An 18949-nucleotide genomic window follows, 5' to 3' on the forward strand; every position below is an offset into this window, starting at 1 on the left:
AAAGGACGTCGTCAAGTTGGACGTAGAAGTTCTCCATTACTTTGTCTTCAGTGTCCAGGTTTGAAGCATTGGCGCTGATGATGGTGGTGTACTGGTTCTTGACGAGCTGGATTTGTGGTTCGTTGATTCCCAGTGGTTGCTCTGTCAACTTCTGAAGTAGGCCATTTCAGATGGTAAAACCCACTCCAGGGCCAGCCACAAATATAATCTCAAGAAGGGTGGATCTCTCTAATGGCCAATTTGTTTTGTTGCTGGGGAAGGTGTTTTAGGAAAACAAGTCTTTTGCAGATTTTTGATACAAGATAGATGCGAGGCAGCATTTCTGGAGAAAAAGAATAGGTGAGCTTTTGGGTCAGAACTGAAAGTAGGATGACTAGGGTGGGGGGGAGGGAGGGAGAGAGTCAGGGCCAGCCACAGAGATCTCAAGAGGGTGGAGCCCATAATGGCCAATTTGGGGTGTGTGAGGGGGGAGGGAGGGTAGGGACTAGGGGAGGGAGGGAGGGAGGGGAGGGAGGGGGAGGGAGGGGGGAGGGAAAGGGGAATGCGGGATTTACTTGAAATTAGAGAAATCCACATTCATACCAGTGGGTTGTAAACTGCCCAATTGTTTTGAATACTTAAACCCAATTTTCAGGCAGCAGTTAGGATATTGGTGGGTGTGAATGGAGTGGGATCCAATTTCCGCATAAAGATTGATCTTATCAATTCAAAAGCTTGCATACTCACAGTAGAGTTACTGTATTCATGTTGGTCTATTTTTCTCAAATGCTAATTTATCTCAGATGTACATCTGTGTTCAAATTAGTGGATAATTCTTTTTCTTTGTAAAAATCGCTCGATACTCAGAGAAAGAGTATGTTTCAAGGGATCAAGGGATATCAAGGGAATATTGATGAATAGAGTCGGCTAACATTTCCTCCCAGTTTCTCCATCTCATTACCCTGCAGTTCATGCACTTTAAAATAATAAAATAAAGGATAATGCTGACTTTAAATTTGGCCAAATGACACTATCTGCTCCTGATTTACCGTTCTCATCCTATCCAATTACACTCAAAAAGTAATATTTTTGTTTCCCCCCCCAACTCTTATCCATGTGTTGTTCTTATCAGTGTCTGCATCAATCAACAACAAACCACTTTACCTTCTGCTACATGAGCTACGTGCTAGACCTGTTAGACCAGACTATCCATTTTATTCCAGATTGGCAACCCTAACCTGGGGGTGTACTTAATGTCTGGCCAGCAACTCAGTCAGATTAGAACTTGGATATTTCAGATAACAGTTCTGAGTTTCAGCAGCTCTCGACTTTTTGAGCAAAAGACAAGCTGCTGGAGGGAGTCGGCAGGACAGGCACCATCTGTGGAGGGAATGGACAATGGACTTCTGGGAATGGACTGAATCTGAATCTCAGGTCAGGATTCTCCTTCATGACACAAGACCTGAAGCACAACCTGTCCATTTCCATCCACAGATGCTGCCTGAGTTCTTCCAGGAGTCTGTTTTTGCACAAGATTACAACATCTGCGCTCTCTTCTGTCTGTTGCTCCAGGCTTTTGTTACAGTACATTGTCTGATCACCTCTTCCAACATTTAATTTCTCCCTTTTTCCTCACATATCTGCAGAAATTACAGTACAAGTTGTCCTTTACACCCCGAGCTTTTCTCCCTTCTTTATTTGTGTCCAAAATCCTGTGCCCTGCCACCTATCCGTGGTTCTGATGAATCTTCACCTAATTCAATAATACAATACAGATACTGGGAATCTGAAATAAATACAGAAAATGCTGGCATTATTCAGCAAGTCTGAACAGAGCTAACTTTTCGGTTTTATGATCATTTTCCACAACTGCGGAATGTGAGAAACAATACAGGTGTTATACTCAAGTGAAAGTTCACGAGAAGGGAGAAAAGATTGGTATGTGGAAATCAGGAGAAACAAAATGACACAGCTCGTCATGGTGCCAGCTGAAAGAATTAGCAAAGGCAGGTCAGGATGCAAAGTAAATAGGAGATAAATTAAAATATCAAAAGAGGTGATAATTAACAATTGTGGAAATTTGCAGTAAAAGGTTGGAATGGCTGCATATCAAAAAGCATTGAGTTTATTGAGCTACAGTGATATTCATTTGTTGAGTCCTGGTCTGGAATGTGTCACGCTGCGAGATGTGGTGCTGTTCATTGAGCTACAGTGATATTCTGTACAGCGCAGTGGCTCAGAGGAAAGCGCTCCAGAGGGCCATTGACAACGCCCAGAGGATTGTCGGCTGCCCTCTCCTTACCTTGGAGGGAGGACTTACACAGTTCCCGCTGCATCAAAAAATCCCAGAGTATTATAAAGGACATTTCCCACCCCCGGACACTCCCTGTTTGAACTGTTGCCGTCAGGCAGACGGTACAGATCTACAAGGACAAGGACGAACAGACTAAAAAACAGTTTTTACCCCACTGCTATAAAAGCACTAAATGTAGCCGCCAAGGAACGCAGGGGTGATACATACTAAGGGACTGTGGTACACTGTGAAATCGACAGAAGGATGGAGGGTTGGGTGTTTATGCGTGCTATTTTCATGATATTTATTTTAGTTGTTTATCTTTTAATATTTTATCTTGTATGTATCGTTAGCTTTTAGAAATGTTTGAATGGTGCACTGACTGGCTGACATTTTTAAATTTCGTTGTACATGGTTCATGTTACAATGACAATAAAGAAACTATTCTATTCTATTCATTGACACAGAAGGCCAAACGCAGAAGTTAGAGTGCGGTAGGGAATCAAAGTAGAGGTTCATAGTCACCTTTGCAGGCCAAAATAGAGACATCCGACAGTGGTCACTCAATCTGTGTTTGGTTTCCTCAATGTTGAAGCAACCACAAAGCAGTGGGAAACCATCCGTGGTTTTATATTACATCAAAAATAAACAGTTTTTACCTGAGAATCCCGTTCTGGTAAAACACCATGCTTCTGCAGTACAGCTATTGCATGGTCTCTTTCTAGCGTCAGTGCCCGAACCAATGTCTCCACCTCCTGTAGTTTGCGCTCTTTTTCCTGGAGTTCTGCTGTAATCTAAAGAAAATGACATGACCAAACAATCACTGTTAAAGACTGAAAAAGTCACCCAGGAACTATCCTTCACAGAATGATAACGACATTTAGTGCTTGGTTATTTCCAAAAACGCTCCACTCTGGTTGACTAACCGGATATTTTACTTGTAGTATTTAAAGGATCATATACCAATCATTCGATGCCCCATTACCATTTCTAACTCCTTGTACCATTGTCCCTTTTGTCATTAAACCTCTCTTAATATCTTCCCGTTCTCAGGCCTTCTTCGCCAGTATTTCCTTCATTTCTTCTTCATGCGGTAGAGGAAGAGATGGACCAGGTACTGTGTCAGTACCTGGTCCATCACAGGTACTGACACAGGTGTCATCGAAGGGATCTACAGGATGTGGTGCCTCAAAAACACAGCCAACATCATCAAAGTCCCACACTACCCTGGCCACGCTCTCATCTTATTGCTGCTGTCAGGAAGAAGGTACAGGAGCCTGAAAACCATCACAGAACAGCTTCTTCCCAACAACCAGCAGGCTCTTGAACACTGCACAACACTAATTTCAGCAACTATCATTTTCTATGGTGCATTTCAGACTTTGGTTTGTCAACTATTATAACTATCTTGTATTATAGTTACTAATTTTTTGAACTTTTCTTATTATTACTTTTTATCTGTGTTTATGGGACTGTTAAGCTACTGCAAAGAGGAATTTCATTGCTTTGTCGTTGGTACATAAACAATTAAACACTCTCAATTCTTTATCACAAAAATTGTTTATCTCAAATTTTTCCCCGTTCTACTAAAACAGGGGTCTCCAATCTATGGCCCCGCGGGCCACATCCAGCCCGCCACGAGATTTTATCCGGCCTACAGCAAGCTCTTAACACGTTCCCGTGTGGTGAACTATTTAGCAGGTTCTGTGGTAGCGCAGCTTTAGAGATATAGTGCGGAAAGAGGCCCCTCGGCCCATCGAAGTGAGGCCCGCACACACTAGCACTATCCTACACACATTCGGGACAAATTCAATTAACCTGCAAAAGTGGAGTGTGGAAGGAAACCAGAGCAGGCGGGGAAAATCCACACAGGTACAAACTCAGTACAGACAGCACCCATAGTCAGGATGGAACGGCTGTGTGTGTGTGTGTGCCCGATGGGTGAGCATTATGAGTGTGTGGGTCTTTGTTAATATGCCTGAGGGGTCATCACAGCGTGTGTATGACACAGAGAGGGATAGAGATAGAGTGTGAGGGAGCTGTATGTGTGAGTGTGTGTGTCTGTCTGTGTGTATGCCTGTGTGTGTCCGTGTTTGTGTGTGTGTCGGTGTGCGGGTCTGTGTGTCTGTGTGTGTTTCGGTATGTGGGAGTCCACGTATGTCTGTGGGTGTGTGTGTGTGTGTGTGTGTGTGTGTGTGTGTGTGTGTGTGTGAGTGTGTGTGTGTGTCTGTGTGTGTGTGTGTGTGTCCGTGTGTGTGTGTGTGTGTGTGTATGTGTGAGTGTGTGTGTGTGTGATAGTGTGTGTGTGTGTGTGTGTGTGAGTGTGTTTGTGTGTCCGTGTGTGTGTGTGTCCGTGTGTGTATGTGTGTCCGTGTGTGTGTCCGTGTGTGTGTGTGTCCGTGTGTGTGTGTGTCCGTGTGTGTGTGTGTGTGTCCGTGTGTGTGTGTGTGTGTGTCCGTGTGTGTGTCCGTGTGTGTGTCCGTGAGTGTGTGTCCCTGTGTGTGTTCTTTATTTTTCCCTACGGCCCGCGAAAATGTGGCAAATATATAATGTGGCCCTCATGCTGAAAAGTTTGGAGGTCCCTGTAGTAAAACATTGGAATATGAAACGTAAATTCGATTTCTCCTTCCACAGGTGATGGTGCCTGACCCGCTGGGTAGTTCTAGGATTGTGTGTTGATAATGCAGATCCAGCATCCACTGTCATTTGCTTTGGCAAGTTGGATATTGTTGGATATTGTTGGGCACATTATTAAACTACCACTTGAAACTTTCCTTGCTAATCCATCTGCATATCCTGCTACACCAATACAAGATGACACATGCTGAATTAAGCTTTGTTAGATAAGAAATACAATTTTTGCTCAATGTAGCAGGGTACTAGTTTGAGAAGTTCACCAAGTTCAGCTGAATTCCCTGCAATGGTAATATTACAATCTTCATAAGAATCAGATTACATTCAATGTCTCTGAGTATGACTTTATTTCCTACACTGCCACAAGTCACCATAACATGAGTAGAGAACAAAACTTTAATCTTTATGAAGGGAATAATGTGTGGCCGATGGGAAGATCTATAAGCGGCAATAATTTACACAATGTAGGAGAGAAAACAATAGAAAAACTATCAGAAATGAAAAACAATCGTTAGGCAATTGCAGGTTGTACATTATTACAATGAATTCCAGGGACAATACACTGACACAACAATAGGTTTTGTATCTGCTATAAATTTCTCAGCACTTGTAAATGCTTGCACACTCCCTTGTTGTGTACGTGTTTAGTCAGTGATTGGTTGAGCCCTAGTAACTGGGCCAATCTCAGATTTAATCTCCAATTTGAGTAGAGTTACCTACCAGATTTCAACCAGAGCATAGGTTGCGTCAGTGGTTAAGGTTCCAGGTTGCACAGCTGAAATTTTGTGAGGGCTCTGACCCTGATTGTTATCAGCTAATCACTGCCGGTAGTGTGTGCACAATAACACAAACTGAAAACTATAACCACTGGGTCAAGTGTGATGCCTTCACATAAAAGCATCTGCCAAAGGTCACCAGAGAAATACAAATAGGGATATTTACAAGCAATCAGAGTAGACCTAGGGCTATCAGCAAAGGAGAGGAGAGTAAAATCATTACAATAAAATAGAACCCATGGTTAATATATATTTTCATAAAAGTTAAGCAAAACCAAGCAAATAAAATAACTTCTGGAGAACAGATTTTTTTATTTCACTGCCTTTGAGAATTCTTGTGGTCCCTTTCCTGAGTATGACTTAGTAGTATGACGTATTAATAAGGGGCATATTAATGAGTTGTGTCTTATTTATGCAGGAGCAACATTTTCCACACAGAGGTTGGTGGGTATATGAAAGGTGCTGCCAGAGGTGGTCGTTGAGGCAGGTACTATAACAGCATTTAAAAGTCACTTGGACAAGTTGGAAAGGTTTGGATTGGAAAGGTTTAGAGGGATATGGACCAAACACGGGTAGGTGGGACTTTCCTAGATGGGGCCTGGACGATTTGGACTGAAGAACCACTCTCCTTGCGGTAGGACTATGACTTTAATGACGTATCCCCTTTCGAACACCAACCCATTCTCAATTCTCAAACAACTAACAACCATGCCCCTTCCTTGAATATTTCTTCAATCTCCATTGGACCTCGTCTGTCCTCTCTGCATGCAGGATCATTATTCTGACCTAGGAACATTCTTCTCTTCCATTTGCTCTAGGTACATGCAGCATCACTTGAAATACTTACGTTGATAAACACTTTGTACTTTACACATAAAGAAATATCCCAGCAATAATCCTGAAACTGGGTTCAGACACTTCAAACAAAAAGGAAGTTTGATGTTAAAAATAATAATGTACTGAATTTTATTTTCATTGACTTACCTGGTTCCGTGCTTGGCTCAGGGTTTGGATAAGTTCTTCCGACTTCAAGTATTGACTTCTTTCTATCTCCTCACAGCGTTGCTGCCAATCTAGCTCTGCTTGTACTTTCATTTGCTCCAGACTCCGCTCCCTCTCTGCTGCTTGGACAAGTTGCTGCTTATACCTAAACAATAGCATTAGATATGGAAACTGGATGGGCTGCTCTGTAACTTCCCCCCCACACTGCTTCAATTCTGTAAATATCTAAAAATGTATTAATGTGAATGACTGACACCAATATAGTGGTTTAAAAGACCTTAAGGTATTCGCTGAAGGGGGATCCCAATCCGAAATGTCACCTATACATATTCATTAGAGATGCTGCCTGAGGGGTCATCACAGCGTGTGTATGACACAGAGAGGGATAGAGATAGAGTGTGAGGGAGCCTGTATGTGTGAGTGTGTGTGTGTGTGTGTGTGTGTGTGTGTGAGTCCGTGTTTGTGTGTGTGTCGTGTTTGTGTGTGTGTCAGTGTGCGGGATCCATGTTCATCAGAGATGCTGCCTGACCCGCTAAGTTACTCCAGCATTTTGTGTCTTTCTTTGATTAAAGTACTCAATTGGTCAGGCAGCATCTGTAGAGGGAACATTTCAGATTGGACCCTTCAGATTGATGGAACATGCGGTGGAAGGGGGAAAAAGAGAGGAGGGGACAGGACAAAGTCTGACAAGTGATAGGCGGATACAGGTGAGGGGGAGGGGTGATTGGCAGATAGGTGGAGTAAGTGACAAAGGGTAGAGGTGAAAAGGAGACAAGAGTGTGTCAGATAAGGAGACATAAGGGGAATGATAATAGCAAGCCACAATAGGCTGAATTGCATTCAAGAAGGAACTGCAGATGCTGGAAAATCGAAGGTACATAAAAATGCTGGAGAAACTCAGCGGGTGCAGCAGCATTTATGGAGCGAAGGAAATAGGTGACGTTTCGTGCCGAAACCCTTCTTCAGACTGATGGGGGGTGGGGGGGGGGGGGGGGGGAGAAGGAATGAAAAGGGGGAGGAGGAGGAGCCCGAGGACGGGGGGATGGGAGGAGACAGCTCGAGGGTTAAGGAAGGGGAGGAGACAGCAAGGGCTAGCAAAATTGGGAGAATTCAATGTTCATGCCCGCCGGCCGCAGGCTACGCAGGCGGAATATGAGGTAGCCGGTGAGACTAAGCGGAGGTTGGGCGATCGTTTCGCCGAACACCTCCGCTCAGTCCGCAAGAACCTACCTGAACTCCCGGTGGCTCAGCACTTCAACTCCCCCTCCCATTCCCAATCCGACCTCTCTGTCCTGGGTCTCTTCCATTGCCAGAGTGAGCAACACCGGAAATTGGAGGAACAGCACCTCATATTCCGCCTGGGTAGCCTGCGGCCGGCAGGCATGAACATTGAATTCTCCCCATTTTGCTAGCTCTTGCTGTCTCCTCCCCTTCCTTAACCCTCGAGCTGTCTCCTCCCATCCCCCCGTCCTCGGGCTCCCCCTTTTCATTCCTTCTCCCCCCCCACCCTCTATCAGTCTGAAGAAGGGTTTTGGCCCGAAACGTCACCTATTTCCTTCGCTCCATAGATGCTGCTGCACCCGCTGAGTTTCTCCAGCATTTATCTGTACCATAGGCTGAATGGCCTTCTATTTCATCATGAAATACAGGAAATAGAAAAGTTGAAGAGTTGATTTGTCTTTCTCCCACTACATTTTCACATCACTCTAGATTACGTGTTTAATTAGCAGCAGGATATTCCCACAATTGTAGACTTCCATCATTGTCTCACAAGCACAGGAGAAAGGGTGTTCACATTGTCCCTGTCTGTGGCACTCAATCATGTAGACCGGGAGTTCTATAAAATAGAGTTTACAATCATGCTAGGTGTAAAGGGTGCAGAGAATTGCTGAAGTGAGTCTGTTTGAAACTGCTGACTCCTTGAAAAGAACAGCTTGTGAACTCAAGGTTAGAACTGACTAATACTAGGTCAGATCTGTGAACAAATTTCTATTTGAGCAAAGGTAATGAGGTAATGCCAAATGACCCCTTGGACCAGAATAATAATGAGCTCAGTTTAGCTTAGTTTACTATTTTCACGTGTACTGGAGTACAATCACGCTGTCCACAGGGCACAGATAAATGACAGAAGCTATAACATTTAGTGCAAAGATATAACATAAGTCCAATACACTTCCATTAAAGATAATTCAAAGGTCTCCAATGAGGCAGATGGGAGGGGGAGGGGGAGGGGGAAGGGGGGGGGGGGGGGGGGGGGGGGGGGAGAGGGGGAGGGGGAGGGGGAGAGGGGGAGGGGGAGAGGGAGAGGGAGAGGGAAAAAAAAATCAGGTAAGATAGTCAAATAAGTGTGTGGTTAAAATAAGCTTGTACAACACTGTAGTGTAGGATTTGTCGCTGCGTTTCTGAATATGTTACAAATGTAAACTGGGAATAAAGAAGCCTTAATGTCTACCACCGGACACTGTGCGTTATTAAAAAGCACGTTCTGTCAGTAGGTAAGCCGGTGTGATAACTTTGATTATTTATTATTTAGAATCAGTTTAATTTTACATTCTAATTAGTCCTTAATGTAACACTGATTCTAGTATTCCAGAAAGACTGAGTATGCCCCATTTTGAGTGAGGGAGACGTGCCATTTTGCAGCTGGTAGAACATGCAGCTTACTTTTCCACGTCCTCTTTGTGCCTTGCCATCTCAGCCCTCAGCTTGGAATCCTGGTCCTGCAACATTTTAATTTGTATGTCCTTGGCAACAGTCTCCTTGGAGATCTGTGCGATGTGACCATCCCAACCAACTTTCATTGTCGAAAGCTCTCCACGCAACCTAGAAAAACAAACAGACAAAAAGCAGAGAACTCTGCAGGCCTGTTACAAAATAAAACAATTAAGCCATCTTCATTGCATTGATAAATGTTCCACATTGTGCATTCAACGGCCATAATTATGGCAGCAAAAGATTTTTTTTTTTTTTTTTAAATGCTGTTCTGTCCTGATTTTGTTTTCATTCAAAATGTGCATTTAGGAGGGAGCCTAACTTGATTATAATTAATGAGTGCTCATTCCATTCTATTTCATCCTGTGAAAACATGGCCTCGTTTTATTAATAACCGAACAGTTCAGTTGTTCAGCAGCCTGTTCACTAATCTAAACAATTATTGTGTCTGTTATGGTGTGCTCTCTAAATGCAGAGTAGAACAAAGAGGCTTCAGAAGACTTACTTCTGCACGTGAAAAGTTACCGTTCCAAGTTAGTCTTAATGGTTTCCAACTAAAGCTGACATTTTAAGGAGTAGTACAGTGTTTGCATATTTATAGTGCGTGTGCGTGTGCAGGTGGAGCACGGCTAACTTTCGGCCCAACTCGTCCATGCTGATTAAGATACCTCATCTAAGCTACTCCCATTTGCCCACATGTGCCCCATATCCATCTAAACCTCTCATATCTATTGATCCATTACTTAAATGAAGAATGAAGTTTAAAAAAACCCAAATGTATCTAATTCAGTTTTGGTCCAAAATGACATTAAATGCTTGTTAAAATATTTAAAAAAACCTGTTTTTACATATTGTTTTTAACAGAATCAAGTTAAATGCAAAGGACCTGACAGTAAACCGCAAAGTGTCAAAGAGCACTGATTCAAGACATTAATGATAAATGAATGAATTGGATCTAAATTGTTTTAAATTTCTTCATACAGTATTGTCTTTGAAAATAGGGTGGGAGATTGCAACCTTCATGTGGTCCGCCCTGTTTCGACGAATGCAATCAACCTGGTGTGCACAATTAAAAAAGGTCAAATAGAACAAGTTGTCCTACAACTTAAGGCTGTGCACGCCATACGCAAGAAGAAGACGTCTTTGAAAATATATACGTAATCTTCAGCTAACATCTGCTCACTGTCACTTTCTGACTGAATTTCTTGTATACTAATCAGGATTGGGAATAGTCAACTCCAGCCATCCCCAAAAACACAGAGGATAAATGTTGTGTTGTTTATAGCAGCTTAAAGAAAGTCAAGTACCTTGCCACATAAATAGAAAATGGAGGAGGAATGGATAGGATAAAGAGATTATCTCTGCTCGGGTGAAGTCAGGATGTTGAAATGATTTCAATGTTTATGGAGTTTTCTGGTTAATAGATTATTGAAGGCACTTAGAGCGAGAAAGCAAATTGAGAGTTACGTTATGGTATAGCTGTGAAATGCATATTTAATCTGTTGCTGATCCTGAAACTAAAATGGTCAAAATGGCCAGCTCATCAAGCAGTGTCCGATTCAGAGAAAAAAAACAAGTCATCCAGAATTGATGAACCTTACAGTTATGTAGTGAACTTGTCCATCAGTAATATTTACTCTGTTTTTCTCATTCTGCAAACATTGCCTAATCTGCTGAGTTTTCTTTACCGTATTCTCCCTTTGAGGATACGATGCTGAAATCTTGAGTAAAACAAGTCACCATCGGAGAGATGTACAGAAACTGCCTCAAAAAAGCAGCCGATATCATCAAAGACCAATACCACCCTGGCCATGATCTGATTTTGTCATCGGGAAGAAGATACAGGAGCCTGAAAACCTTTACCTCCGCGTTCAAAAACAGCTTCCTCAACAATCTTCAGGATCTTGAACACGGCACAACACTAAACTCAGCAACTACAGTCTTCTGAGGATGTCTTTGGTTGCAACATGGACTTTGTTTTTTGCACAATTATGATTATTTCACATTACGGCTAATTAGTTATTATATTTTGATTATTATATATTATATATGAGTTATTGTATTTACAGGCCTATTATGCAGCAGTAAGTAAGAATGTCATTGTCCCTTGATGGCATATCTGACAAACAAACACTCCACACTCTTGACTAAAGCAATTGTGTTTGGTAGTGTTGCCCAACTATTAGCAAGACAGAAGGACAACCAGGCCCGGATCGTAAGGGCAGCAACCCAACTAAAAAACCCTTTGGCATTCTGCTAAACCATGTCAAAACTGTAGCTGCTCAAGTGATTCTCCACTGTAAGAGGAGAACTGTTAGTGAGCAGAGATAACAGCTGGAATTTCCAGACCATTATGTTTTGTTGCAGTGGACTGGAATTTCCAGATGAATGCTGGCATTGCCATGACAAAGTGCATACTCAGTAATTCTCCAGCATTTACTCTGGAGGATACACCACCTGGACCTGTACAGGGTGGGCCTGATAAAGGAACATCCAAACTAGTAATTTGAATGGAGAGCAGCAGCTCCAAGGGATAAAAATTTGGCACAAGGAATTACAGATGCTGGTTTACAAAAAAAGATACAAAGTGCTGGAGTAACTAAGCAGGTCCGGCAGCATCTCTCGATAACGTGGATAGGTGACGTTTCAGTTTGGGACCCCTCTTCAGGAGCTTGAACCCGAAACGTCACCCATCCATTTTCTCCAGAGATGCCGCCAGATATGCTGAGTTACTCCAGCACTCTGTATCTTTCTTAGAGATAAAGATTAGCTTCATTTCACAAAATGCTAGAGTAACTCAGCGAGTGAGGCAGCATCTCTGGAGAGAAGGAATGGGCGACGATTTGGGTCGAGACCCTTCTTCAGACTGATGTCAGGGGAGCGAGCGGGACAAAGATAGAATGTGGGCGGAGACAGTGTGAGAACTGAGATGGGGAAGGGGATGGAGAGAGAAAGCAAGGGCTATCTGAAGTTAGAGAAGTCAATGTTCATACCACTGGGGTATAAACTACCCAAGCCAAATATGAAGTGCTGTTCCTCCAATTTGCACTGGGCTTCTCCCTGACAATGGAGGAGGCCGAGGACAGAAAGATCAGATTGGGAATGGGAGGGGGAGTTGAAGTGCTGAGGCACCGGGAGATCAGGTAGGTTAAGACGGACTGAGCGGAGGTGTTCAGTGAAACGATCGCCGCGCCTGCGCTTGGTGTCGCCGATGTAGAGAAGTTGATACCTGGAACAGTGGATACAGTAGATGAGGTTGGAGGAGGTGCAAGTGAACCTCTGCCTCACCTGGAAAGACTGTTTGGGTCCTTGGATGGAGTCGAGGGGGGAGGTAAAGGGACAGGTGTTGCATCTCCTCCGGTTGGAGGGGAAAGTACCTGGGGAGGGGGTGGTTTGGGTGGGAAGGGACGAGTTGATCAGGGAGTTTCGGAGGGAATGGTCTCTGCAGAAAGCAGAAAGGGGTGGAGATGGGAAGATGTGGGATCCCGTTGGAGTTGGCGAAAATGTCGGAGGATTATATGCAGTATGTGACGGCTGATGAGGTAGAAGGTGAGGACACGGGGGACTGTCCTTGTTACGAATGGAGGGGGAGGGTACTAGTGAAGCTGCGGGATATCGAGGAGACTCTAGTGAGAGCCTCATCGAAAGAATGAGGACATCTACAATGCCCTGGTATGGAACACCTCTTCCTGGGCGCAGATGCGACATAGACGGAGGAATTGGGAGTAGAGGATAGAGTCTTTATAGGAAGCATGGTGGAAAGAAGTGTAGTCAAGAGAGCGATGGGGGTCAGTAGGTCAGTAGATGTCGGTCAATGGTCTGTTTCCTGTGATGGAGACGGTGAGATCTAGAAATGGTAGGGAGATGTCGGAGATAGTCCAAGAAAATTTGAGTGCAGGATGGAAATTAGCGGTGAAGTTAATGAAGTCAGTGAATTCTGCATGGGTGCAGGAGGTAGCACCAATGCAGTCGTCAAAGTAGCGGAGGTAGAGTTCGGGGATAGGGCCTGGAACAGGGATTGTTCAACGTACCCTACAAAGAGGCAGGCAGAGCTATGCCCATGCGAGTGCTCATAGCTACGCCTTGGATCTGGAGGAAGTGGGAGGAGTCGATGCAGAAGTTGTTGTTGGTAAGGACCAGTTCTGCTAGGCGGAGGAGAGCATTGGTAGACGGAAGTTGCCTGGTTCTGCGGTCGAGGACGAAACGGAGGGCTTTAAGACCCTCCTGGTGGGGGATGGAGGTGCACTTCTAACCAACTTCACTTTCAGATAGCCCTTGCTTTCTCTCTCCATCCCCTTTCCTTCCCAGTTCTCCCACTAGTCTTACTGTCTCCGCCTACATTCTATCTTTGACCCATCACCCCTCTGACATCAGTCTGAAGAAAGGTCTTGACCCGAAACGCCGCCCATTCCTTCTCTCCAGAGATGCTGCCTCACCCACTGAGTTACTCCAACATTTTGTGTCTACCTTTGATTTAAACCAGCATCTGCAGTTCTTTCTTACACAATTTCATTTCACATATTGATTTAACCCAATTGAGTTAGATTAAATAACTTTAACTCTTCTTAACTAATGACAAATGGATTGTTATGTTGGCAGATCTCCTTTCAACCTCAGAAGAAAAACACAGAATGGCTTCTGTGCAGAGAGGAGCTAGAAAATAGTTGAAATTTAAAGAGATTCACCTTTAATCCCAACCATTACAGAAGCTGGTCTTAATTAAATTCAATTTACACCACATGATATAAAAGTACACATGAGAGCTCTGCATACACTAAATTCTTGAACATCCTGGCTGTAGAATTGAGTACTTGCACTCCAGACCAGCTGCAATTCTGGCCAAGCTGATCCAATGTCATTTTCGCTGCTTTAGATTTAGCTTCTTTTTCGCACTTTCACCGAGATAGATCAATTGATCTACTTCAGTTTTTGAATATTTTTGAATGTCAAAGAAATAATTATGTTTAATTTTTTGACACATTTATTAGCTTGCCAAGTAAAAGGCATGGTTCAGCCAGTTAACAAGGATTCTGCATCTGACACTGGGAAGCACTTCCTCTCCCTCCAACCATTGGCTCCCACACACTCGAAGCCCACTGCCGTGCTGGGCCTTGGCATTTTGCATAATGACCGCTCCCAGTCAGAAAATCGACACCAATGAACACATAAGAAGTTCACGCTTACCGTGTGGGTCAGCAGCAAGCAAGGGCAGCTCCCTGCTGACGGAAAATTCTGAGCTGATGTGTCACAGGTTACAGTAAAGAGGACGAGGAAACCAAATTAATGTTTCCTGGACAACATTTAGATGCATTTACAAAAATATCAAAAAATACCTTTAGTGCAATTAATACACAGTATTAATCTTGGATATGAGAAATTAAAACAACTTAAATATTTAACTGCATTTAAAAATAACCCATAGTCATACAGTCAAACAACAGGGAAACAGTGGAAACACGGAACATCCCTTTGACCCAACTTATCCATGCTGATTAAGATGCCCTATCTACATTAGTACCACCTGCCTGCATTTGGCCCATATCCTTCTAAACTTTTCCTATCCATGTACCAGTCCAAATGTCTTTTAATGATGAAAACGGAAATAAAGGTACTATTTGAGGCATTTCGATGTGTAAAGCAGGGGTCAGCAACCTATGGCCCCCGGGCCGAATGCGGCCCGTAATCCAAGATCATCCGGCCCGCAGGCGGATTTTTTCCCCAGTAATTATCTGGCCCACAGACTTCTGTCATCTCTGGTACCTCCCAGGCCTGAGGCCGCGGTGACGCAAGGAGGCCTGCGCTGCGGCCGCAATGACGGAGCCGCCGAACAGCGCCGAACTCTGGCTGTACCGTATCCGGCACAGCCGCGCACCTTCTATGTCTGGGTTCACTGTCGGGATCGGGGTTGTCAATAGGCCGGGGACGAGTTAGTGTGAGTATTTGAGCCACCGCCTTCAGGACAGAGCCAAGGCAATGGTCCGTAGGTGCGCCATGTTCATGAGCGTCGGTAACCAGGGACCAGTGCTCTGGGTGGCGTCCTCCAAGGCGTGGGATCAATGTGAACATGTGATTTGATGCCTGCCATCCGGGGCGGGATCCATGTGTACACATGATAGATGTGGCCTGCCATCCACTCACAGACATGCGTCACAGGCCCCTATGCAGAACAAGGTTGCCAACCCCTGGTGTAAAGCATCGCTGATGCAGTGAAAATATTGTAAAACTTGGCTGAAAGACACTTACATTAGGCATAACAACAGAAATGATTTATTGGAAAATAATAAAATGTCCCTTCTATTCAAATCCCTTTTACAAAGCACTTTCAGCAGGTGCATGTAGAACTGAACCATTTTTGTCCAACCACTCCATTTAAACTGATGTTTCTAATAATAACATATCCACTAATAGGCTTCTACTGTATTTGGAAATATAAGCTGTATTCTAATTGGCACTACAATCTGTAGGTCACAGTCAAGGATACAGCTGAGGTAAAAGTGGCAGTGACTAGTTCAACAATTCCACCTGATAAAAATAACTCTAAATTACCATCTTTGTTGCTTAATGGAGCCAGTTTGAACTCATGCAATCTAAAACTTCAAAAGGCATTTTCTTTAGCTTTGAGAAACATTCCCCAAGATCCATCCTATCCACATGGTTATCTGCATTTCATACCACAAAAGTTGTCATTTAATGCTTTTGAATGAGTTTCCTTGATATTCAGAGGTTCAGTATGAAAGCAGCTATCAATTTAAGGGCCAGTCCCACTTTCAAGACCTAATTCACAACCTTTTTTACTCGTGGACATATTTCATCAGGCTAGAAAAACGCCCCGACCTACCTGAAGCCTCGAGTACCTACGACTAGCATCACAACCTACCCACAACCTCCTACGACCTCCTACGACCTCGTGACGACCATGCTGCGAATACGAGTCAAGGGCAAGCTCGGCAGAGGTCGTGAAAGTGGGACAGGCCCTTTAGTACTGGCACAGAAGGAAAAAAAACACAGCTGAGCATGTGATGTCAGTGAAGGCTTTGTGATGGCAGGGAATTTGCAATGTAATAATGGCAGAGCTATAAATTCAACTATTAACTATCCATGTAAAACTGATAGGAATTCTTGACTTTTGCTTGTGCCATTCCACATATAATTCTGTTGGTGGGTGTGCTGATAGCCTCTGCATCTACAGAAGGTCTGTTGCAGTCTTCAGCGATGTTTAACAGAACAGAATCAGTGATTTAATATCTTTCACCTTCAAAATTCCAAACCCAAACCCATTGAAAATGTGAAGCCAGTCAATGATGTCGAATTGAGTTTCTAATAGCATCCTAGATAAGAATTACCACTGAACAATCTCTCTGGCTTTGAAACATCAATTTTACAAATTATCCCATCAAAATAACATATAAAGATGCCATGATTTTAAAAATAATTTACCTTAAATTAAATTTTTGTAAAGTTTATGATCCTTCCACTTCTTGCTCAGTCTCATATTAATGATCAAATCTTTCCATTCTTTAGCTAATTCAATTGATTTTTTAACCTGGGGCTTTTAACTCCTGATTTGTTGCCTGCGAACTGTCCAATCTGATTGAAAGCTCAGCCTGCCGGGTGGCTTGCAGCAATGCTGGATTCATAGATTTGTTATGGCTATGGCCAGATTCAGTCACATCAACATGCTATAATGTACTAAATCCTTGTGACTGCTTTTATCTCCCAAGCATTCTCAATTAGTGCAAAATGTGGACCATTTAATCCTTTCTTAACGAGAGCTTTACTATTTGAAATAATGCTGTACCGCAATGTGAAACCACCATAAAATACTGCAAATCATTTCTTATCTTGCTGTTACCATTGGGAGGATTACAGGAGTTTAAAATCCATGACCTCAGCGTTCAAGAACAGCCTTTTCCTAATAACTATTAGACTCTTGAACACTAATTATTTTGCTTGCACTACGTACTTTGGTTTTGCACTATTATAATCTGGTATTACTAAATGTTAATCAATAATTTACTGATTCAACTAACTACTTTGGTTCTGTCTTCACTAAGGAAGACATAAATAATTTGCCGGAAATAGCAGGGGACCGCGGGTCAAAGGAGTTGGAGGAATTGAGTGAAATCCAGGTTAGCCGGGAAGTGGTGTTGGGTAAATTGAATGGATTAAAGGCCGATAAATCCCCAGGGCCAGATAGGCTGCATCCCAGAGTACTTAAGGAAGTAGCTCCAGAAATAGTGGATGCATTAGTAATAATCTTTCAAAACTCTTTAGATTCTGGAGTAGTTCCTGAGGATTGGCGGGTAGCAAACGTAACCCCACTTTTTAAGAAGGGAGGGAGAGAGAAAACGGGGAATTACATACCAGTTAGTCTAACATCGGTAGTGGGGAAACTGCTACAGTCAGTTATTAAAGATGGGATAGCAGCACATTTGGAAAGTGGTGAAATCATTGGACAAAGTCAGCATGGATTTATGAAAGGTAAATCATGTCTGACGAATCTTATAGAATTTTTCGAGGATGTAACTAGTAGCGTGGATAGGGGAGAACCAGTGGATGTGGTGTATCTGGACTTCCAGAAGGCTTTCAACAAGGTCCCACATAAGAGATTAGTATGCAAACTTAAAGCACACGGCATTGGGGGTTCAGTATTGATGTGGATAGAGAACTGGCTGGCAAACAGGAAGCAAAGAGTGGGAGTAAACGGGTCCTTTTCACAATGGCAGGCAGTGACTAGTGGGGTACCGCAAGGCTCAGTGCTAGGACCCCAGCTATTTACAATATATATAAATGATCTGGATGAGGGAATTGAAGGCAATATCTCCAAGTTTGTGGATGACACTAAGCTGGGGGGCAGTGTTAGCTGTGAGGAGGATGCTAGGAGACTGCAAGGTGACTTGGATAGGCTGGGTGAGTGGGCAAATGTTTGGCAGATGCAGTATAATGTGGATAAGTGTGAGGTTATGCATTTTGGTGGCAAAAACAGGAAAGCAGACTATTATCTAAATGGTGGCCGACTAGGAAAAGTGGAGATGCAGCGAGACCTGGGTGTCATGGTACACCAGTCATTGAAAATAGGCATGCAGGTGCAGCAGGCAGTGAAGAAAGCGAATGGTATGTTAGCTTTCATAGCAAAAGGATTTGAGTATAGGAGCAGGGAGGTTCTACTGCAGTTGTACAGGGTCTTGGTGAGACCACACCTGGAGTATTGCATACAGTTTTGGTCTCCAAATCTGAGGAAGGACATTCTTGCCATAGAGGGAGTGCAGGTTCACCAGAAGGTGTCACCTTAGACTAGATTCCTGGATTGAATCTGTCAGTATTTAGAGACTGTCTTATCAGAGGGTATGGAGAGAAGGCAGGTACGGGATACTGAGTTGGATGATCAGCCATGATCATATTGAATGGCGGTGCAGGCTCGAAGGGCCGAATGGCCTACTCCTGCACCTAATTTCTATGTTTCTATGTTACAAGCTGTATCTTTCAATCAATCAAATGATGGGTCTCCTGTCAGCTTTGCATTCTGTGTGGGACCATCGGGCTATTTGGAGAA

General features: G+C 43.5%; 1 protein-coding gene across 5 annotated transcripts in view; it reads right to left on the minus strand.

Annotated features, from left to right (window-relative positions):
• ccdc57 (coiled-coil domain containing 57) overlaps positions 1 to 18949 on the minus strand; it is a 99645-nt gene that overhangs the window by 41685 nt on the left and 39011 nt on the right. For all 5 annotated transcript variants that reach the window (XM_055654176.1, XM_055654175.1, XM_055654178.1 and 2 more), the window contains exons 8-10: positions 9349 to 9507; positions 6667 to 6829; positions 2932 to 3066 (exon numbers count right to left, since the gene is read on the minus strand). In XM_055654176.1, the coding sequence (XP_055510151.1) occupies positions 2932 to 3066; positions 6667 to 6829; positions 9349 to 9507 (457 nt within the window). The remainder of the gene's footprint in view (positions 1 to 2931; positions 3067 to 6666; positions 6830 to 9348; positions 9508 to 18949) is intronic.

This window comes from Leucoraja erinacea, chromosome 23 (genome assembly GCF_028641065.1).
Source record: "Leucoraja erinacea ecotype New England chromosome 23, Leri_hhj_1, whole genome shotgun sequence".
Classification (NCBI taxonomy): Eukaryota; Metazoa; Chordata; class Chondrichthyes; order Rajiformes; family Rajidae; genus Leucoraja; species Leucoraja erinaceus.